At 35.7% G+C, this 23,045-nt stretch overlaps 3 protein-coding genes and 1 long non-coding RNA gene across 5 annotated transcripts; 2 read left to right on the plus strand and 2 right to left on the minus strand.

Annotated features, from left to right (window-relative positions):
* Window positions 1–2,155: 2,155 nt before the first annotated feature.
* On the plus strand, window positions 2,156–8,961 carry LOC110804925 (plasma membrane ATPase 1). 2 transcript variants are annotated; one of them, XM_022010525.2, is made up of 22 exons: window positions 2,156–2,311; window positions 2,478–2,612; window positions 2,735–2,854; window positions 3,066–3,164; window positions 3,256–3,393; window positions 3,514–3,648; window positions 3,738–3,917; window positions 4,043–4,249; window positions 4,337–4,456; window positions 4,542–4,661; window positions 4,755–4,877; window positions 4,959–5,063; window positions 5,168–5,312; window positions 5,415–5,579; window positions 5,706–5,944; window positions 6,146–6,178; window positions 6,298–6,379; window positions 7,297–7,457; window positions 7,697–7,903; window positions 7,989–8,171; window positions 8,261–8,439; window positions 8,682–8,961. In XM_022010525.2, exons 2-22 carry the CDS (start codon window positions 2,559–2,561, stop codon window positions 8,776–8,778), a joined length of 2,892 nt encoding a protein of 963 aa, XP_021866217.1. In that variant the 5' UTR covers window positions 2,156–2,311; window positions 2,478–2,558; the 3' UTR covers window positions 8,779–8,961. The 2 variants fall into 2 exon arrangements, with proteins under 2 accessions (XP_021866217.1, XP_056683951.1); XM_056827973.1 differs by having other exon boundaries at window positions 2,233–2,311; window positions 2,516–2,612.
* Window positions 8,962–10,481: 1,520 nt separating this feature from the next.
* Window positions 10,482–13,365, minus strand: LOC110804939 (protein NRT1/ PTR FAMILY 2.11). Its single transcript, XM_022010538.2, has 4 exons — window positions 13,033–13,365; window positions 12,731–12,948; window positions 11,667–12,223; window positions 10,482–11,561 (listed from the first exon to the last, which is right to left on the minus strand). Exons 1-4 carry the CDS (start codon window positions 13,112–13,114, stop codon window positions 10,643–10,645), a joined length of 1,776 nt encoding a protein of 591 aa, XP_021866230.2. The 5' UTR covers window positions 13,115–13,365; the 3' UTR covers window positions 10,482–10,642.
* LOC130460714 (uncharacterized) lies at window positions 12,069–12,849 on the plus strand. Its single transcript, XR_008920777.1, has 3 exons — window positions 12,069–12,239; window positions 12,561–12,608; window positions 12,721–12,849. It is a non-coding gene; the product is annotated as an uncharacterized lncRNA (long non-coding RNA).
* Window positions 13,366–15,880: 2,515 nt separating the features above from the next.
* On the minus strand, window positions 15,881–20,124 carry LOC110804935 (protein NRT1/ PTR FAMILY 2.11). Its single transcript, XM_022010534.2, has 4 exons — window positions 19,918–20,124; window positions 19,259–19,476; window positions 17,811–18,367; window positions 15,881–16,884 (listed from the first exon to the last, which is right to left on the minus strand). The coding sequence occupies exons 1-4, from the start codon at window positions 20,000–20,002 to the stop codon at window positions 15,981–15,983; spliced, it is 1,764 nt and encodes a 587-aa protein (XP_021866226.2). The 5' UTR covers window positions 20,003–20,124; the 3' UTR covers window positions 15,881–15,980.
* Between the last annotated feature and the right edge of the window lie 2,921 nt (window positions 20,125–23,045).

Genomic DNA, 23,045 nt, shown 5'->3' on the forward strand with positions numbered 1-23,045 from the left:
AAAACCTTCTTATGTACGTGCCAATGTTGGGGCTACGATAAAGCTATGATATGGTGCATGTACGTGCAATTTTCTCAAAATGAGACCCTCAATTCATTATGTAAATAAAATACTAAACTTCTATTAAGCAAAAATTTCACTACATTAAATTGAGAAATTGGGAAAGAATGGAGCAATAAGAGATATAGAGTTTTGGTTTCTAATTTGCTTGTCCATGTAAATTGATCTTTCAAGTTAAATATAAAAAGATATTAGTGATGTGCATGTGTCCGATCGTCATATGTTAGTAAATGTGATAAATCTTCAAAATAATTAAAAGGAAGTCGATTAATAGGAGTAGATCCCAATACCATACGAATTGAATAAAACAACGCCTTAATCAATGTTCCAAATATACCTAAAATCCAGGGCCCTTAAAATTTGATGGTCATGATCCGTCGCTTACCCCGGTCATGCCAAAATCGCATATTGTGTACCGTCTGTCCGTCTGCGTTAAGGTAATGTAAAATTTGAAATTTCACCTCATTTAAGGAAAAATAAATTGGGATAAAAACTTAGGAAAGATAAACTTTAAATGTACTTTAACAGTAAAAATGTAAAAAATTAGCAAAAGTGAGGCTCTACAGAAAGACAGATGGGTTCACATGAGAATGCTGTAATTATTCCTTCACAATGAAAGTTTATCAAAAAAAAGATTTGATTTGGTGCAACATGAAATAGAGTATCAAAGCACCTGTTGAAACTATCACATTATTTAATCACATAAAGCCATTGCTAATCACTTTATTTAACTCCTTATGGTTGAACTAATGACTGTCATCACTGCCGTTTTGTACGGAATTATGCACCTCATAAGTCCTTTTGACACTAATCACAATATATCATTAAAATATTCCGTTAGGTAAACCGTTCACCAATCTCTTTTTTCGTGCCCTGTGCATAAGTAAGTAAAACGTAAAACATCTCTATGTGCTAAAACATCCCTAATTAACCCCCACTTACTATCATTATCATTGTCCGGTTTTAGTTTATGGCTGAATTATGAACCCAAACTTTATTATCCCTATTATATTAGTAACTTAATACTGATAATAGAAAACTGAAAACAGAAAATGATATGTACGAGTTTTAACATATACAATACAGAATACTCAGATAATAATTTGGGAGTGAAGAAACTGATCGTATTGTAACAAAATTTTAAGTGAAAGTAATTGTTTAGTTTAAAACCGTTTTAAGGAAGGAAAGAAAAATAATTCAATTGATGAATTGAAATCAATAATTGGGCCATTTATTGAAATAAGGCTGGAAGCACATGGCTTTTGGTAGGTCTATTACTTTTATTGTTAATTTCTAAATTCATTTTGGCTTTTTTCCATGTTAGTTAAGACCAAAACAAACAAAATTAGAAATAGAAATTAGTAGAAATTATTTCCTAAATTGAAGTTATTTTAGAAAATACACGTCGAAATCACGAGAATAATTATCGGTGTAACTATGTTAATAAACAAAAAAAATTTGGTCTGACACAATTTTAATCTCTAGTAAAGCGTATTTACAAAATAACAAAAAAGTCGGGTATACTAAAACTATCGGAAAGAGATTTTTGCATTTTATAAGGAAATGACTCTTAATTATCGAGGTTGTAAGCACCCCATACCCACTTTAAAAAATAAAAAAAATTGGAAACATGGCCCACCTTCAAATAAATGTGTAAAAGTGTTGTGAACTTGTTATATACTGTCATTTCTAATATAAATATTGTCATTGTTGTATATATACTGTCATTGTTGTATTAAAATACTGTCACAATCACCCAAAAAAAGGAAATTTTGTATACAACTGTAATGAAATATAAAAAGTAAAGAGATCATTTAAATGAATGGATAAAAGTGTTGCATATTAAATGAATGGGTAAAAGTATGTATACAAGTATTATATAAGTTTTGTCATCGTTTGCATAAATACTGTCATTGTTGTATTAAAATACTGTCATTGTTGTACTAATTACTGTATTTTTTGCTCATATGTAGTACTTTGTTTGACTTTTCAACTCATGAGATGAAATTACCATTTTACCCCGGGTATGGAGTAATTGTGCCGCTGGTTACCAGCGATGTAGCCTCCCTCTTAATTATCGGTGTAAGTAATGTTTAGTAAACAATACTGAATTACTGAGTACTTCAAACTTACTCTTATAAGGGAGGAGAGAGAGTGAGACCCATTTCTTGTTTATCATATCAACTGTTACTGGCTTCGTTTCCACTTCTTTGGAATTTGGTATTGTTGCGGGGTTATCTCACTTATCTGGGTACACTTCTTCTTCCTTCCAAACCCTACCTGATCCTTTAAATTCCCATTTTTTTTTCTCTCTGGGTAGTTTTTATTTTATTAAAAGTTTAAATTTTTATATAAATTTATCGTACCTACCATTTTTCTGCTCTCTTATAGTTTTTTCATGGTCTTTTTGTTTACAGCTTTTTTTATGGTTATGATCTGTAAACTGGGTTTTTAGGGACCAAAAAAATTAAGGAAAGAAGAATTGGGTTCAGAGAAAAATGGCTGAAAAGTCTGAAGTTTTGGAAGCAGTGTTGAAAGAAGCTGTTGATTTGGTAATGGATCTGTTTCTTTACCTTTTTGCTGGGTATTCATGGTTTAATAATTTTACTATAATTTTATGTTTTTTTTTGCTGATTTTGGAAATTTTTATTTTTTGGAAAATTTGTGGGTGCAGGAGAATATACCTATAGAAGAGGTTTTTGAGAATCTAAGATGTAGCAAAGAGGGTCTTACTAGTGATGCTGCAGAAGAAAGGTTAACAATTTTTGGTCCCAATAAACTTGAGGAGAAAAGGGTAAGATTCTTGTTGCTTTAGCCATTTTTAGTTAATAATCACCAGTTCTGTTCATAATTATTATTATGTAAAATTTGTGAATTTAAGTAGAATGTTACTGAATTATGATGATTTTTTTGATAATTTTGTTGATTATATTGGTATTAATTTATTTTTAATGCTTTTGGATAGTTTATCTTATAATGTTAAATTGTGGGTGTGGTAAATTTAGGAGAGCAAATTCTTGAAGTTTTTGGGGTTTATGTGGAATCCTCTATCATGGGTTATGGAAGCTGCAGCTATTATGGCAATTGCTCTTGCTAATGGAGGGGTGAGAAATTGTAAATTTACTTTATATACTGCTCAAGAACTTTTGGTTGTTTTTCAGAATTGTGATATATATTACAATCTAATTTGTTCAGGGTAAGCCTCCTGATTGGCAAGATTTTGTGGGTATCATTACATTGCTTGTAATTAACTCGACAATTAGCTTTATCGAAGAGAATAATGCCGGAAATGCAGCAGCTGCTCTTATGGCTCGTTTGGCTCCCAAAGCTAAGGTACTCGCTCTCTATGTATCTTTTGATGGAGTCATAAACTGTCTTTATTGACTGGGTTTTTTGATGTACATATCAGTGTTTGTGTTTTTATATTTGGGTTGTAACAATTGCTATGTAAAGGTCTTACGTAACGGGAAGTGGAATGAAGAAGATGCAGCAGTTTTGGTTCCAGGTGACATTATTAGTATCAAATTAGGGGACATTGTTCCAGCAGATGCTCGTTTAATGGACGGTGATCCTCTTAAGATTGATCAGGTAGGCTTATTAACAATATTATTGAAGGAATAGTACGTAGTATATTGTTGGACGACAATTTGAGTTACTAGAAGCTGTGATGGTTGCAGTCTTCGTTGACGGGAGAGTCTCTTCCTGTTACAAAAGGCCCAGGTGATGGTGTATACTCTGGTTCTACTTGCAAACAAGGAGAAATTGAAGCCATTGTCATTGCAACTGGTGTGCACACATTTTTCGGAAAGGCTGCCCACCTTGTTGATTCAACCAATCAAGTTGGTCATTTCCAAAAGGCAAGGACACCAAACATGATAAACATTGTCTTTTCTTTTTATTGTTGATAATTTGTCATTTTAAACTAGCCCCGGTTTTTCATTCCGTGATTGTGATGATGCTGAAATGTTGTGCTATTTTGCAGGTGTTAACGGCAATAGGGAACTTTTGTATCTGTTCAATTGCTGTTGGGATGCTAGTAGAAATTGTTGTTATGTATCCTATTCAACACCGTGCATATCGCCCAGGGATTGACAATATGCTTGTCCTTCTCATTGGAGGGATTCCTATTGCCATGCCCACTGTTCTATCAGTCACAATGGCAATCGGTTCACATCGCCTAGCCCAGCAGGTTGGTTTTCCCTAGCATGGGATGTTCATATTACTGCATTTACAGCTTTGCAGTTGACCTATTCTTAATGTTATAATGAAAATGCAGGGTGCCATTACAAAGAGAATGACTGCAATAGAAGAGATGGCTGGTATGGATGTTCTTTGCAGTGATAAAACTGGAACTTTGACGTTGAACAAGCTTACAGTAGACAAAAATCTGATCGAGGCAAGTTCAGTAGCCTCTGTTTTTTTTTTTTATGTAAAAGTTATTATGGTTCATGCTGCTTACATTCAAATGAAACCTGTTCCAGGTATTTGCCAAGGGAGTGGATGCAGATACTGTTGTTCTGATGTCTGCTCAAGCTTCCAGGATAGAAAACCAAGATGCAATAGATGCTGCAATAGTTGGCATGCTAGCTGATCCTAAGGAGGTTAATGAATTGATCTCATAATATGTAACTTTTACTTTTACTTTGGCTTGCTTCTTCGTGATTTTTGTTTGCTGATGTCATTTCTTTGTACAGGCTAGGGCTGACATTCAAGAGATTCACTTTCTACCGTTCAACCCCACCGACAAAAGAACAGCATTGACTTACATTGACAGGGATGGTAAAATGCATAGAGTCAGCAAAGGTGCTCCAGAACAGGTATATTATCGAAGTCTTAATTACAGGTCCTCTATGCAGATTTGTGAAACTTCATAACTCTCGTCTTTTATTACTTCACAGATTTTGAATCTGGCTCACAATAAGTCAGACATAGAACGAAGAGTTCATTCTGTTATTGACAAGTTTGCTGAACGAGGCTTGCGTTCACTTGCTGTTGCGTATCAGGTGATTTCCTATCCATAGAGAAATGAAAACGTTATAAAAAGGAGACCTATATTATCGTGGAAAATGGTTTGACTACTTCTAATACTCTATACATGCTCTTTCAGGAAGTTCCAGAGGGGAGGAAAGAAAGTCCTGGAGGTCCATGGCAATTCATAGGTCTGATGCCTCTCTTTGATCCACCAAGACATGACAGTGCAGATACTATAAGGCGGGCTTTAAATCTCGGAGTAAGTGTGAAAATGATCACTGGTACGTCCACCTGAACTGTAAGGAACAATCTTTATGCGTTGTATACACTAGAAGCTAATGCAGACGAATTACCTTTGCCACAATGGGTGAAAATTTTACCAGGTGATCAACTGGCAATTGGAAAAGAAACTGGTCGTCGCTTGGGCATGGGTACCAACATGTACCCTTCATCGTCTTTACTTGGGCAGAGTAAGGATAATTCAATTACCTCTTTACCGATTGATGATCTGATTGAAAAAGCGGATGGATTTGCCGGCGTTTTCCCTGGTAATATGCCACTGTTGTGGCTTTTTTACAGTTTTTTTTGTTTATTTTAGTTTCTGTGGTAGAATATCTGCATATTGGTTTTCGCCCTGCATATGTTTGTGGCTTTGACATTTTAATTTAATGCAGAGCATAAATATGAAATTGTCAAGCGATTGCAAGCCCGGAAACATATTTGTGGAATGACTGGTGATGGAGTGAATGATGCCCCAGCTCTTAAGAAGGCTGACATTGGGATAGCTGTTGCTGATGCAACAGACGCTGCTCGTAGTGCTTCAGATATTGTTCTTACTGAGCCTGGTCTCAGCGTTATCATTAGTGCTGTATTGACAAGTCGAGCAATCTTCCAGAGAATGAAAAATTACACTGTAAGTTTTTATCTTGGAAAAAGAAGACTGTTTTATTACTTTCTTCAAAGCTGATGGTCCTTTTATTGGCCGACTTTGTATGAATATTTTGCAAGATACTCCATTTCACAATCAAGCAGGGCCTTATATGGCTTTAAATAACACTTTAACCTTCTATGGCTTTATCTTATAAGGTTTTTCCGCTGTTTTTCTTCCCTGCAGATTTATGCCGTTTCTATCACTATTCGTATCGTGGTATGTTACTTTCTATCTTTTGAGAAAATTATCAACTATATCAGTCGTGACTCGTGAAGTCCTTGTGGCTGGTATCATTTCATAGCTGTTTCTTTACACTCTTCCTTTCCGAATGACAGCTTGGCTTCATGCTATTGGCTCTCATATGGAAATTTGATTTTCCACCCTTCATGGTTCTGATCATTGCCATTCTCAATGATGGTATGGTTTTCATTTCATGTTATTTTCCCTCATGTCATTTTCTCTTTCCCTCCCCTCAAACGTTCTTTTATTGAGTCAAACCCACCGTCCAAGTGTCCACCACCTGGTCCAGGCCCAAAGACCAGGCCAGTTAATATGCACCACTATCGTGACAGTTGGAGGATGGGGCTCCTGTGGTTTGTATCAGTTTCCCCCAATGGAAGATGAAGATGGTACCAATGAGCCAAATGCTCAACGGTGCCCTTAATTCTCAATGGAAGTAAAAGTTTCGTTTAGAGATGTTAGTTTTCGTCTTCTTTTTTCTTCTTTTCTTCGGAATCTTTCACAAGAATTTGCAAACTCTTGAAATATTTTAGCCATTTTGCATGTATGCTACCTGGTGCGTCATTGACAGAGACATAATGTTGGTAATGACATTTTAGAAGATCTTTGGTTGGGTTCTGTCTATCTAGAATTCTAGATAATACCCTGCTTTATCACTGTGGAAGGCAGTCAGTTTCAAGTTTCAACAGACCCATGGATTATTTCATGTTGGCTTTTCATCTGCTGGCCAAATGTATTGAGTTACAAGATACTGTCTCTTACCTGTTCTGTATTTGTACAATTGTTTAATCTACATTATCCTTGGGTTTTGAGGAAAAGGGAAGCTTTTCCTACCCCTGCCTCTGTAAGAAAATTGACTTTTAGTTTCTCGCCTTCCCAAACCACTAATGAACATGCTTTTTTCTGATCAGAGGAAAGGAAATGATTATTTTGGAAGAATTGTTCCAAAAATTGTTTCAAATGACTTGGAAATACAAATCCTTTGTTGAGGAAGTTCTGTAGTATTTACCATTCAAATTCATGATATATGTTGTCTGAATTCTAAGTTCTAAAAATATCATTTCTTGTCAATTGACCGTCATTATGGCCTTTAGGTACCATTATGACCATATCAAAGGACAGAGTGACGCCATCTCCTTTGCCAGACAGCTGGAAGCTGGCTGAGATTTTTGCTACGGGAATAGTCATTGGTAGTTACTTGGCTATGATGACTGTGATATTTTTCTGGGCAGCATACGAGACTGATTTCTTCCCGGTATGTGGTTGTGCTTTGACTGAACATTGAGTTGGATTTTTTTTTGCCTCAAAATATACTAATGCTAGATGCTCACTTCTACCCTTTCCCCATTTCTTCTTCAAAGCTATTTTTGTACTCTTGTTTGTTGTTGACTTCTAATAGCTTACTTGTGGTGTAGTTCCATTACTTGCATCCACTTTTCTGCACTGAGTTCTCATATTTTATTTGGTTGACTAACTTTCCTCGCCATTCTGCAGAGGATGTTTGGGGTTTCGCACTTGAACAGACAATCAGCTACCGATGATAATGCACGTTTGGTTATCACGCACAAGCTTGCATCTGCTGTATACCTTCAAGTCAGCACAATTAGTCAGGCGCTTATATTTGTTACTCGATCTAGAAGTTGGTCTTTTGTGGAGCGCCCTGGTCTATTGCTAGTTGGTGCTTTCATAGTTGCTCAGCTGGTAATTTATTTATGTGCCTTATATTCAAGAATACATTTTCTCTGATTCCTAGGTTGAATCCTAATTCAGCTACTCCACCTTACAGGTCGCTACTTTGATTGCGGTATATGCAAATTGGGCGTTTGCTGCAATTGAAGGAATTGGTTGGGGTTGGGCTGGTGTCATTTGGCTGTTCAATGTCATCTTCTATATCCCACTTGATTTTGTCAAATTCTTCATCCGTTATGTTCTCAGTGGAAGAGCTTGGGATCTCGTCATTGAACAAAGGGTATGCATGGCAGCAAGTTATCGCTGAACTTCAATTTTTTTTTTTTTTTTTAAGATGTACGGTAACAAAACTGCTCTCTCTATTTGCAGATTGCCTTCACAAAAAAGAAAGATTTTGGAAAGGAAGAACGTGAGCTTAAGTGGGCTCATGCACAAAGAACTCTTCATGGACTACAAGCACCAGACCCCAAGATGTTTACCGATCGAACAAGTTACCATGAACTCAATCAAATGGCTGAGGAGGCCAAAAGAAGAGCTGAAATGGCTAGGTATGTAAATTTTCTTGTGCTAAAACCGCAGTTGAATGTTCCCCGCAATTCTTTCTTGCAGATATGACTACATAAAATTTTGAAAGCCCTCTAAAAGCTGATACTAAACACAGCACTTCATACCTGGAAAATTAGATTTTGATTAGAACCAGTACTCCGTAATTTGCTGTGTGCCTTGTGCATATAATGGAAGGATAGAAATTATCTTCTGCTCACCTGTTACATTACTTGCCTTGTTGCAGGTTGAGGGAACTTCTTACCCTGAAAGGGCACGTGGATTCTGTGGTGAAGCTGAAGGGGCTCGACATTGAGACAATTCAGGGATCATACACTGTCTGAGGTTAAACAAATGGTTATACAATAGCATTAAATATGAAATGCTGAGCGTAAAGATTAGTACAGCATGTAGTTGTGAGTTAGCTTTTTTCTTTATTTTTTTTCTTCTTTTCAAGCTACTTCCTTATTCGTGTAACATGCTCTTACTATTTTGAAATGAAAAGTTCTTCCATCTATTTTCGTCCATGATCTTTTCTCCTTTGTTTGCAATATGCAATTGGGGCTTATAAGTGTGAGCAGCCGGCTTAAAATTGTCTTCTTACAGTTCAATGGCCTTTGGGATATTGTTGTCGGCCACATCTGTTAAACTAGTTAACTGTGTGGTGATAATAGTCATATGGGTTTGATTTTTTGTGACTTTGGAAGTTCATAGGTGGAATTTGGAATGTTTGTTCACCTTTTTTTTTAGATGATGTACATTGATGTATATTTCTCGAAATAATAGTGACATGACCCGTATATGGGATATTTCGGAAATTTTGCCTCATTATAGACTAAGATTGTTTTAGTTAACTACTTCAGAGAATCATATGTACTTCTATTAATGCTATGCTTTGGAGAAGTTTAAGCCTTTTACTTGCTGTTTGAGGGTTGCCAGTGTCGGGTTTTGGAATCTTTGAAGAACTTATAGTCACAACTCACATGCATACTTCTCTGTCTTTCTCATTCTCTAACCTACCTCACTAACTACCAGAACTATACCACCACATTAATAGCATTTACTTTAGCGTCCATTAATTGCAAGATTAGGGTATGCAAATTCATTATTAAATTTTTTAAAATGGTTAAGCAAGACAGCAGGTAAGATAAGGAGTCAGCATTTGGTTTGCTTAGAATTTCTTGATTAGTCTCTATTTTCCATCTTTTGATACTGTAAATGCATTTACTGGTGTACAGCACATCGACTTGCCATAGTTGCCTATTGTTTCACAATGTTAAGTGACTTGATTCTGCACGATAATTCCTGTAGTAGAAAGTTCTTTGATGCAGCATTTCATGCAGGTCAGTCTCTGTTGGAAGTTGAGAGTGGAATGTGTCTATTTTTAAAAGACTAGTCCAGCTAATTACCTAACACCGAGGCAACTAACAGAGTGCGAAATGTCATTAGTACTGCATTTACTTGGTGTCTAACCACATTTGTTTCATTCAGAACATTTCGTTTCTTGTTACTAGTTAGGGTTACTTTACCTTTCATCTCAAACGTTATCTATGTTTCTAGCCTAGTTAGTGTCCATACACATTATTTAACTTTTTTAAGCTTCTAAAAAGTCTTTCTTCGGATTGGATTCCCGACTTCTAGTTATAGATCTCGTACTTTTCTTTCCGCCCCATACCCTCCTGTCCCTTCAGTTTATAGTTTGTGGCATGTGAAACAGAGCAAATAAGGAAAGTTAGCTGTGAAGAAGGCCATAACTGTACTTATTGTCTAATTGTTCTTCGCTGTTTTCCTAATTTGTAGAGTTGTGGGTTAGGGTTAGGGTTAGGGTTAGGGTTAGGGACCATCTATCAGTTGAACTATGGATGCATCCATGCCCATGCAGCTATGCCTGCTAAGAAAGTATTTCATCTGATAATGCAAACTGATTTAAGTAATCATGCCCTGTCTGTCCTAAAAACGCGTAGTTTGGTACTGTTATGGTCTATCATGCAGGAAATAATGGTGACCCATATGAATGTAATACTGCATAAGTAAGTTCATGCCAATGTCCGCGAAGATGCAACTTTATATATAAATTCATCACCATAACCACAACCTATTCCGGCCTACCAAACACGCCGTTGTGATAAGTATATACTGTAATTTACATGAGTAAAAACTAAAGCAGAAACATCCTTTCCTGTTTTCTGCAGTCTCTGACGGCGAAAATCATACAGATCCCTTCTGAGACTCACTAAGTTCTACACAACCTATAGGTTCTATATCTATTTTCTTGGCATTTTCATTACTCCCTTTATACTTAAACCATTTAGAACACCCAAGGAAATACAGAAAGTTTACTGTACATAGTGCACCTATCATGTAATAGAAATAATCCAATTTCCCTTTGTTAAGATCTTCATCTAACCAATCACCTGATGTTCCTTTCTTTGTCGTTCTATGAACTATAGAGATCAACAAACTGGTTAAGTAGCTCGACATTCCGATCCCTAAAAAGAAGATAGATCCAGCAATGCTCCTCATGTTTTCAGGAAACTGTTTGTAGTAGAATTCCACCTGACCAATCGCCATGAATGCTTCTGCAAGTCCTGCTAAACCTAAAGGAAAAACCAGCCAGAAACTTGACATTGAAGAAATCTCTCCTTTTCTTGGGAAAATTCCGAGTGTTGGTTCTGTTAGTGCAAGGTTCCTGCGATGACTTTCTATCAACCCTGCCACGAGCATTGTGAGAATGGAGAATACTATCCCGATTCCCATCCTTTGAAGAATCGTGATTCCACCCTCTTTTCCTTTGATTTTCTCGAGGAATGGGACTAATATCCGATCATAGATTGGGATCCAAACAGTGAGGCTTATCATCATGAAAACGATGTAGGATGAAGCTGGAATTTTGAATTTTGTTTTTCCAAAGCTTCTATCAGATTGAAGTGCTTGGAATATCACGTACGTGTGCATCAGCACGATAGGAACATGGTATATTATGGCTGATGCCCAAATGGGTAACACTCTTAGTATGCATTTCAGTTCTTCTACCTGCTGCATTGTGCAGAGTTTCCAAGCATCAGCTGCTGAACCGTCAGGTTTGATTTGGTCGTCAGGGGTTATTATCGCGGCTTTCTCAAAGAATCTGAAAACATTTCAGTACAATCTAAGTAGTTAGATATCAGCAATTCAGCATTGATTCACCCTCTATGAGCACACAATATTTAGCATAATATAGACAGGTCTGTACCTGAACTGGTTTGTGTGAGGCAATTTGGAGTTGAAAGAATCAGAAGACACAAACTTCAGCACAGAACTCGACTGAGAATCCGGGTGCTTCAGTTTGCTTTTTCTTATTGCAGCAACTATAACCTGAATTAAACTCAACATAGGACTACCTTGAGGCTTAATCTTCACATAAATCTTGGAACCCATGAAGAACAGCAAACAAGCAATGAACATAAGACCTGCAGGAATGGCTAATCCGATGCTCCAACTCACATTGGATTGCACATACACTATCAGTGTCAAAGACACCATTTGTGCAAAAGTGTAAGTGAAGAAGTACCAATTGAAGAAACTGTTGATCCCTCTTTTTCCTGATTCTGTATTAGGGTTGAACTGATCAGCTCCGAAGGCTAAGTTACACGGTCTTATTCCTGCTGCTCCTACTATCAGTAGTCCGAACCCCATCAGTAAAAATGCTGTCTGTCCTTGTGACGGTCCAGTGCAGTTTCTTTCCTCGTCTCCGCATGGGGGAGGATGAAGCTTCTTGATTACTGCTGTTAGGTCTATAACAAATAATCCCTGTGGATAAAAAAAGGTGACAGAAAGTTTGCAGACAGTAAGATTTTTCTTAAAGGCAGTCATTTTAAAGTTTGCATCTTTGTTACTATGTCTACATAATCTGCTTATAATTATAGCCAATTTTCTTGCTAATCTTACTGTTTTAAGTAATTTCAGTATTTCTGACAGTAGTATGGTTTAAGTTGAATAACGAATTTAGAATTAGTCGTTTTAATACTAGATATGTTGATTTTGAAAGCCGACAGCCTGAGATTTGAAACTACTTTTCTAGTTCAACTTGTACTTTGTATTAAGTCTGCAAACTAACTAAAACTGACTAGTAGTTGCTGTTTTGCAGTTTAAAAAGGCAAACATCAGCATATAAGCAAAATACAAGTAAAGGAAGGTTGAATTCTAACACACAGACGCCTGGAAATATTGATGCACTATTTGCAGTTAAAAAGTTCAACTATGGTCTTAAATCATGGCAATATTGACTGATAAGAGTATGAATGCAGAAAAAATTACCAGAAACGAGGCAATGGTGGCGAATCCCAGGGTGGTGTAGCGGCCAAAGTAGGTATCAGAAAGGAAAGCCCCTAACAAAGTTGCAAAGTTGGTGGTGCCATTAAAGATGGTGATCAAAGTTGTTGCTGTAATCGTCTTCATGTTGAATACTGTTGTCAAGTACACCAACAAGTTGGACAAGGTACCTATTGCTCCGAGTTTTTCGAATGTCTCATTTCCTGCAATTTTTTTACACATAAAAGTTCAGTTAACCATTGAGAAAACTATCAAGTTTAGGTAAAAAGAAAAGAAATATTTGTTACCTATAATGAAAGGCATGGCCTTTAGTCCTCTGTAGTTGAACTTTGGCTTTTCATTGTCGTCAACTCGCTTAGTTTCTTCCATGGCTTCACCTAAGGATGGTGCTATCTCTTTCGTTCTCGGTGTTTCTAGTGTTTAAGTGTAACTTTTATAACTCAGAAATGTTGGTGCCAGGCTTAATGACTAAAGGGTCGTTGATGCAACGTTTACCCACCTGGCCACCTTGACCTGTTTTGAACAAGAGAAGTTGACTTTTACAAGGAAATTGCCGAATGTGACGGTCATCGTGTTCTCAAACCAATCATATTTTTTTTTCATCTTTTACAGTATTGCACTGTAGAATATGATTGGTTTTAGAGTACGCTAGAACTAGACAACAACATTCAATTCCCTTGTTTATATGTGTTCATAGTACAATGAAATTTCCTGCATCTTAGAGTCCCACATCATGATGGATTCATGGACACAATTCACCAGGGGAAAACAATGCTTCTATTATTACCGACGAATACATTTGTAAATAAAAGGAATTAAGTTTCTCTACTAGTAACTATGATTGGTTTGAGAGTACGCGATGATAACACTTGTAGTTCTAATGACTGTAGTACTAGACTACAACTTGGCATTCCACACAATATTAATGATTGTTATGAAAACAAATCTAAAGAATCTAAACACAAGTGACAAGTTATAATAAGGTTTATACGATGATTAAGGTTTTAATTCACATCAATTTTATATAATTCAGTTCACTTTTCTCTCTTAATCACTTTTTGTTGTTGTCAAGGTAATCACTCACTTGCTGAGCATTGATGAGACTGACATGATTAAAACATAAAAAGAGTACTTATTTGGAAAAGCATGGTTTTAAAAAACACTAATAAGTGAATATTGGGTGAATAGAGCGCACTCTTGGTGGACTTTCCGACAGGTATCATTCTCACTTGATGAACATGCTACCAATTACTTAGAAAACTTTATCGACTAAACTAGTTGTATATCTGCAGGACTGCAACCGAATGCTGCCTCTTAATTTCACTACTGTTCTAGGATCTAATGAACTGTGGGATTGTGGATGACTATAACATGAATAAGTTGATACAGACTATTTATATCACTAGATAGGTTGATAGTGACTTCTCAAAGCCTTATGCCGCTATTCTATTTCCTTCTCATGCGCCATGCGGCCTTCTGCATAGCACACGGTTGATTGCTCTGTTACGCTTCTTTGACACACAGTTGATGCTGCTGCAGCCTGCAGCCTGCAGCTTGAATTGTTGAATTGTTTTCTTTTCATTTAAAACACAACCTCTAAAAATCCTAACAGGATTTGAAAGTTCAAATGTATGCAACCTTACATGATTAAAGGGCATCCTAGAGTTTTAGCACGTCGATCATCCTACATAGACATTTTGAGACTAAGGCTTTGTTGTTGTTGTTGTTGTTTGTTGATCATCCTACATAAAACGCGTTTTTAGGTCCAGGGTTGTCGCGAGGCCACAACGTAACCCCTATCAAGCACCCCTTGGTTCCACCTTCTTGTTACAACCTCTTACCTCTCAAAACCAAATTAACTAAGCTTGCATCCCTTGATGATGGGCGTGCCTTGGCACGACGGTCAAGTGTCTACTTGCTATCTGCTACGTCTCACGTGTCTACTTGCTATTTGCTAGGTCACGGTTTCAATCCCTGAAAACAACCTCTTTATGAAAATAAGGATAAGACTGCATACATTTGGACCTTCCCGAAACCGTACACTAAACAGCGGGAGTGTTGTGTGCTAGGTACGCGTACAACATATCCGGATATCCCCTCAACAACAAAAAGTTGTAAGAATTAATTGGGATATTCCAATAACATTTGTTGTTTGTTTATGTGGTTAGAAGCTTGAAGGGAAATATATATGGTCCCAAAAGTTATACTAGCCTTATACTGTGGGAAATGCATTAAATTTAATTAAATTACATGATGCCATTTACAAGATTAGTATCTATCTGCTTAAAGATGATAAGATTCCAACTTTCAGAACCAAAATTCAACCACAATTATGTTCCTGAGTTCTATTTGTGACTCCACCATTTATTTTTTGGTCCCCATGTTATGTGTTTCTATACTAGAAAAGGCACATACTTTTTCCAAATTTGTTGGTGCTTAATTACTGTACTAAATATTTGTAAGATCCACAATTCCATATTAATCTCCTAGACCGACCGGAGTCCTGAAATTTGTGACTTTTTTCAGCAAGGCTTCGTTCTTTTCACCTGAAAGATCCTTATAGAGATTTTATTTAAACTCATTCGGACTTATTTTAGTTGTGGATTGTTGTTGACTAGACCATTTCTTTGACTTGTTTTTCTTAGGGGTTTTCGTGTAAAAAAATCGAAGCCTTAGTCTCGAAATTGTAAGGGATTTTAATCATGCTTTTCCTATTAAGTGATTCACAAATAATAACGGTAACATCATTACTCAAAAACGTAGATACCATAGTAACCTCCTAGTCCGATCCGAGTACTGAAATTTGTGATCTTTTTCCTGTAAGGCTTTGTTCTTTTTACCTGAAAAAACTTGCAGGAATTTGTTAATTTGAACTAATTTGGACTTTATTTTCCAAATATGAACTTAGCCTTTGTTTTGTTCACCTGAAAAAACTTGCAGGAATTTGTTTATTTGAACTAATCTGGACTTGGTTTTCCTTATATGAACTTATTTAGTTCTGAATTGATATTGAGTAACCATTTTTTTGACTTGTTTTTCTTAAGGTTTTTCGTGTAACAGAGTCGAATCCTTAGTCTCGAAAATTGCAAGGGATTGTAATCATTCTTTTCCTATTATGTGATTCACAAACTACAATAGTAACATCATAACTATGCTTAGAAGATCAAGAGCTAGAAATTAGACATTAACACATAGCTAAACTTGTATAGTTAATGTCCAGTGACGGATCAGGATTTTATACAAGAGCTAGTTCTGAATTCTTTTCTTCAACGTTTTCATCATCTAATCTACCGATAGTTTCTCTATACCTATACCATCTTGCACACACCAGAAAATAGAAAAGATTCAGCAACTGTAAACCAGCAACAAGGTAGTAAAAATAATCAAGCCTTCCCTCATTCATGTCCTCTTCCAACCAACTTCCATTCTTCGACCCTTTACTCATCTTATCAACAGCAGTCTGTAAAAAACTTCCTAGGTAATTCGACACTGCTATCCCACAAAACAAGAACGCGCCACCAATACTGCGCATATTCTCAGGAAACTGTTTGTAGTAAAACTCAACTAATCCAATCATAGTAAACGCTTCTGATAATCCTGCTAATGTCAGAGGAAGCACCAACCATAACGCCGACATTGATGAGATTATGACCCCTGATTGAGGATCAACCCCTAAACCGGGCTTACTTAAGGCAAACACCCTTCTCGTGTGCTCAACTAACCCGAACACAACAAGGGTAAAAACCATTAGAGCCATACCGATCCCCATTTTCTGAAGGACTGTAATTCCGCTTTCTTTTCCTGTCATTTTCCTGAGTTTAGGGACTATGATCCTGTCATAGATTGGTATCCAGATTGTCATTGCTAACATTGTGAATATGGTGTAAGACGCGGCTGGGATCTGGAACTTGCTTCCTCCTACGTGTCTGTCGGACTGTAAGGCTTGGAATACGACGTAGTTTCCTGTGGTTACCATGGAAATGTAGTACACAACTCCAGAAATCCAGATGGGGAATACTCTGGTTATGCATTTTACTTGTTCTATTTGTTGTATGGGACAGAGTTTCCAGGGGTTTGTTGCTGATCCTTCTGGGTTTATTTTGTCTTCGCTTGTTACTATAGCTGCTTTGTCAAGGCATCTATACAGCAAAGAAAAACATGTCAGACAAGTGTATGTGAGCATGTGACTATTAATTCCGGATAGAGCGAGAATATAACTGTTGCTGCATTCGTACACAAACATTTCAATGATACATAAAGGAAAATTTGCTAACAACTATGCCCTCCATCCATTTTTATTCTTTACGCTTTCTGTTTTGGGTATCTCATTTTATTCTTTACATTTTGAATATTTCCTTTCGTATTGTAGCATAAATATACTTAATACTATGGAGTATATCAAATCGTGCAAGTGACTATTTTAATGAACTAAATTTATTAGGGCACTAAACATTTCACATTTCCCCATTGAGATATTAAATTTCTCCCATTTTTCCAATGTCATATTTTGGATAAAAGTGAAAACATTATCAATTACCGTAATTTACATTATTTAAATAAAAAAAAGAAATATTTATCAACATTAATTATTTTTTTAAATCGCGTGCATAATAACAAACCTAAATAATAAAAAGAGACCGAGGAAGTACCTTTTAGTTTACAAATTTTAGGAAAAAATGCATGGTTTTTTGTGTTGAAAGCACTATCACTTTACGGTTTTCTCATTTTAAAACTAAGGGTTTGTTCGGTATCGTGTCAGTTTCCAGTTTTTGGTTTCATACATATCGTAATTATGTTTGATTTTGAAAATACAACTAAAAACTAAATTAATTATTGCAGTTTTGGTTTTTGGTTTTTATAAAAAACAGAAAAATGGAAACAAAAGCCGATACCATAGGTATGGTATCTATTTCGTTAATCGTTTTAAGTGATTTAAATCCATTCTCCTCTCTTTTATGTGCAAGGTATCCATAAATACCGTATTTAGATTTTCCTATACATAATAATCTTGAACATGTCAAAGTATGTATGATATAATGATATGGACAGCTTGAAAGTACCGTACCTGAATTGGTCAGAATGAGGGAACTTAGAGTTGATAGACTGATCAGAAACATAATCAAACAACATCACAGACGGCTTTTCCGGCAACTCCAACCCGCGTTTCTTAAAAGCAGCCACCGCAACCTGCACCACACTCGTAAGGGGACTCCCCTGAGGCAGCACCATAACATACAACTTCGTCCCCAGAAAGAACAACGCGCAAGAAAGAAACATGAAAAATGCAGGTATAGCGAGACCAATACCCCAATTTATCGAGCTCTGAATGTATACCACTACTGTAACGGAGATCATGACTGCGAAGGTAAGTGTGAAGTAGTACCAGTTGAAGAAGCTGCTTATCCCTCGTTTACCCGATTCAGTTTCCGGGTCAAATTGATCTGCTCCGAATGCTAGATTACAGGGTCGGATCCCCCCTGCTCCTACTATTAAGAATGATAATCCTCCTATTAGAAATGCGAGTTGTCCTGTTGTTGGTCCTGTGCAGTTTTCGGGTGCTGTTGTGCAGTGTGGAGGGTGTAAACCTGGTATTACTGCTGTTAATGTTAGGAATACCATTCCCTGCATTCGGAAAATTACATGTTAATTAACTTGCTAAATGGTACGGAGCAAGACATATGAGGTCTTGTCCATGGTTAAGACTGGGGGTTTGTATTCTTATACGGTTAAATTATTTTGCTTAACTCGAACATTAAACGTATATATACATATGTTAATTAGGCATGAGCTCATCTTTAATCACTCAAGCGTCAAGAATATGTTCCATCAACTACGAGGTCTTCGATCAGTGATTTTTTTCAATTAAATGGCATTTTCGTAAATAGTTATTCATTTTATTACGAAAAGATCATTAAATTGCATATCTAAGTACAAGTACAATCACAGGCTTGCAAAAAAGTGTCTGTGTATCAAAATTCAAAAGTCATACTCCAATATCTTAGTATGGGATTTCTGAAAATATGTTCAATATAATTTATTTATGGGGTTTTTCTTTTATGTGATAAAAGACTAAATAAAATAATAAGTGATGGGTGAACATGAACATAGCTCAACTACTTGCATGGGTGTTTTATTAAAAAAAATTAAACCATATACTAATGATGTATTTGTATGGTGGTTAAGACTGTGGGCATCTGTTCGACAATAGGTCACATATCACCCTCCTTAGCTCCCTTCATTTGTAATTTGTTATTCTCTTGGGACTCATTCACACCAAAAAGGGGGAAAAAAACAAATTAACCCATATTGTACATGTACAATGAAAACTTTCCTATATGGCGACACAAAGTATGGATCTTATGTTACCTTTTTCATATAATCTTACTCCGTACAAGTTATTGTTAAAATTGGACGTTTTGGAATGTGATTATGTGATATTAATGAAGATTATGAAGTAACATACTGGAAAATTAAAAAGAGCTAGTAGAGATCGGAAATGAAACGTAGATTTACCAAGAAAGATGCGATACTAGCAAAACCCAAGGTCTTATAGCGACCAAAGTATGTGTCACAAAGGTAAGCACCAACAAGGGTTGCTAAATTGGCTGATCCATTGAAGATGTTAAGCACATTTGTTGCAGTCATCCTCTTCATGTTGAAAACTTGTGTTAGATAAACCAACAAATTGTGTGATGTTCCTATTGTCCCTAGCTTTTCAAACGTCTCATTTCCTGCACATACGTAAATAACAATTAACAACGCAACATTAACAAAACTCGTACATATATGGCCTAGCTAGGGTCTCCTAAGGCCTAGGGGTAACTACTGGTATAGGGGAGTTGAGCCTATGACACCAGAGTCACAAAGTTCAACCGCCTATACCACTAGACCAAGATAATCTCGGGAAAAAAAAGGGAAACAAGAAGAGAGAAATGAACGTGATTGATGGAGTAGTACCTATAACAAAAGGTACATAAGAACACAACATTAACAAAAATCGTACATGGCCTATTTGGGGTCTCTCCTAGGGATAACTACTGGTACAGGGGACTCGAACGGGTGATATTAGGGTCACAAAATTCAACGACATGTACCACTAAATTAAGATAAGATCGGTAAGAAAAAAGGGAAAGGAGAAGAGAGAAATTAAGGTGATTGATAGAGTAACGTACCTATAACAAAAGGCATGGCTTTGACACCATTATACTTGATTTTCTTCTTGGTGTCATCCATGGTTGGTTTCTTATCAATCTCCATGTTAATGTGTTATTGCTAACTTGTTGCTTTCTTTTGTTATTTGTTTTTTTGTGTTTTGGGGGAATAATATGTTTGAGAAGGTCGGTTTAAATAGATGGGAAGAATGAATGAATGAATAAATGGTATGCAAATAATAAGTATCTTGAATTGTGATTAATATAGGTTGTCAGTTAGCAGGCAAGTAGTGTGGTGTATAATGTTATGCATCCTAAGTTTAGATAATAGTCGCCAAATGGGACTTGTTAAGTTCAATGGTCCACCTAGCATGATTGATGAATAGTAGAAATGTAGAATAGCTGTTCCATCAGTTGATAAGGGAGTTGTTCTAGCCAACTCAATCAGTACCATGTTCTGCGTTAAAACGTAGTAATAACTTTTTTCCCAATTAAGCATGACGAGGCTCGAACGGGGAATTTTAGAGCCTCGTATACTTTGGATTATCAGGTGAAGTACCATAAAAATAACAGGGTTGCCAATGAGACCATTCATGATCTTACTCGATAGCACGACTCGAATCTTAACTGGAGAACCGAATTCAACCCGATTTGACCCATTTATACATCACGCTATATAGTAATGTCAAGTTCTACACTACTTCCTTCCGGTACTTTTAGGCACGGCCTCAAATTCAGACTGAAATCAAACCCAAACTCAACCAGTTTAGCCGAATTGCCACCCCTAAAAAATACTACTAGAATCCAAATTTTATTTTGTTCTGCATAAGACAATGTATGTGATTGTGCACATGAATGGTGCATGAAATCCCACCTATGGGAATATGGGATGAACATGACATCTATACACGGTTTTGGTGGTTTATCTATCGATTCATAAATATCATACAAAAGGCTTTATCGACATATTTGGAAAACTCCAACCTCAGCTCAATGTTACTCCCTCTTAGAGCAGGATTATTGGAGAGGATATATGTATCCTCTCTTCTACTCTCTCTCCTTTTCTTCTTTTGACACATCATATTCTCTTTCTTCCACATCATTTCCCACTATTTTCTTCCTCTTCATTTTCCTATTTCTATTTTTTTCCACACATCAAAGAGGATCATCTCTTATTTGTTTCCTCTCCTACTTTACATATCCTACCACATATTATCTTTCTTATTAAAATATTCAATTTAGAAATAATGATAATTTCAAGTGTTTAAAAAATAAATTAGCCTAATTAATTATTTTTCCATTACTACTGATAAAATAAATCGATTTGTAACCTTGGCAATAATAAACTTTGTTAAAATAACATTAATAATAATTAAAAATATTACAATACAATGACAGTAATTAACTAACAATGACAAGAACAAACCCTAACATTGACCATAATAAAAACATTACTATGAACATTAATTAATACAATACACTGACCGTAATTAAAAAAAAACAATGACAATAAATGAAAAACAATGACAGTGATAAAGCCTAACGGTGACAATAAATAATAAAAATTGCAGTTGCTAATAATAATTATCAGCAAAAACTTATTACTCAACTCATCTCTTAGTTTCAGGTATATGTGTGTGCTTCAAGTTCATCATGAAAAAGATGAGATGTATGAAATATGGTTAAAATTAGGTTCATTTTATAGAGAAAATATATATATAATCGTTGGTGTTTTTTTTATTTACAAATAAGTTACCGTTTTTTATTTATTAATTTTATTAAATTATAACCGTATATAAAATTATTTAAAACTACCCAATTATTAAATGACATGTGGCTAATATATCCTCTCTCAATTACCATATATCCTCTTCACATGGAGGATATATTGTAATCCTCTATCAAGGTAGTATCCTCTATTCCATTTTTACATCAAATTAAAGGCGATAACTTTTTAGGTTATGTCACAGGTGATATAATTTCATACTAACTTATTGTAAGACAATAAAAGTCACTCTAGTTACTCTTTTATTACTCCAATTATCCGTGTCTCTAACAGTAAAAGTTACTCCCTCAATACTCCGTAATACATTACTTCGTAACTTTTTAAACTATATAACAGAGTAACGGGAGAGATAATCTCACACTGACTTATTGTGAGACAATAAAAATTAGTCTGGTTAATCATGTCTCTTACTGTCTTACAGTAAAAATTAATCCCGTTACTATATCTCTTATAATCTTGATAGGTTGTGTCATCAACCTAAATTTTCAATTTTTTAGATCACAGTGTTTGAAAAGTTAATTTTTAGTCATAACAATGTAGATTTGTAGCAAATTTTCTGGTGGGTAACTTCTTTTCAAAAGAAACTTGGCTTCTTGTAGAAAATACGTACTACTAAAATTTAATTCATAATTGTACACACTGAGGTCTAAGGGTCTGTTTAATTTGTTTCAAATAATTGTACACACTAAGATTCTGTTTAATTTGTTTCAACTTATCTGAACTTATTTATTTATATTGACTTACTTTGATTTCAAATAAATAAAAACCATATAAGTTCAGATAAGTTAATTTTAGTCAAAATCATGTGAATCAAAAGGCGGAGAGGCCAATATCTGATATGTATTTTAAGATACATATCACCCCACTAAACGACAAAATAGAGATAAGACAAAAATGAAAGCTGGTGCCATTTTGCAAAGAACAAATGCCATTTTTCAAAATCCAATGCCATTTTCCAAAAACGGATGCCATTTAAAAAAAATAATTGATTTTGTCCTTTAGCGTTTGTCTTATCCTTATTTTGTGGTTTATTTCTCTCACTGATTTATACTTCCTCATAATATGAGAGAAATAAAACTTTGTATGTGCATCTTATTAAAAACTCATCGCACTTAGTAAAATAAACTTCTTCTCTTTTTATTCTTCCTGTTTAGAATCTTTTTGTGTGATAGAAAAAAGTGAAAGTTGGTGAATAAATAGAGATGGAAAATGCTAAGATTGGTAGTTTTTTAAAAAAGAAAAATGCTAAGATTGGTAGAACTATTGCTAGCAAAACAATGTAGATTTGTAGCAATAATTCATATTTAGGTAGGAAACTTTATTTAAAACCTAACTCCTCCCCCAGAAAATAAGTACTAATCAC

This window comes from Spinacia oleracea, chromosome 5 (assembly GCF_020520425.1).
Source record: "Spinacia oleracea cultivar Varoflay chromosome 5, BTI_SOV_V1, whole genome shotgun sequence".
Lineage (NCBI taxonomy): Eukaryota > Viridiplantae > Streptophyta > Magnoliopsida > Caryophyllales > Amaranthaceae > Spinacia > Spinacia oleracea.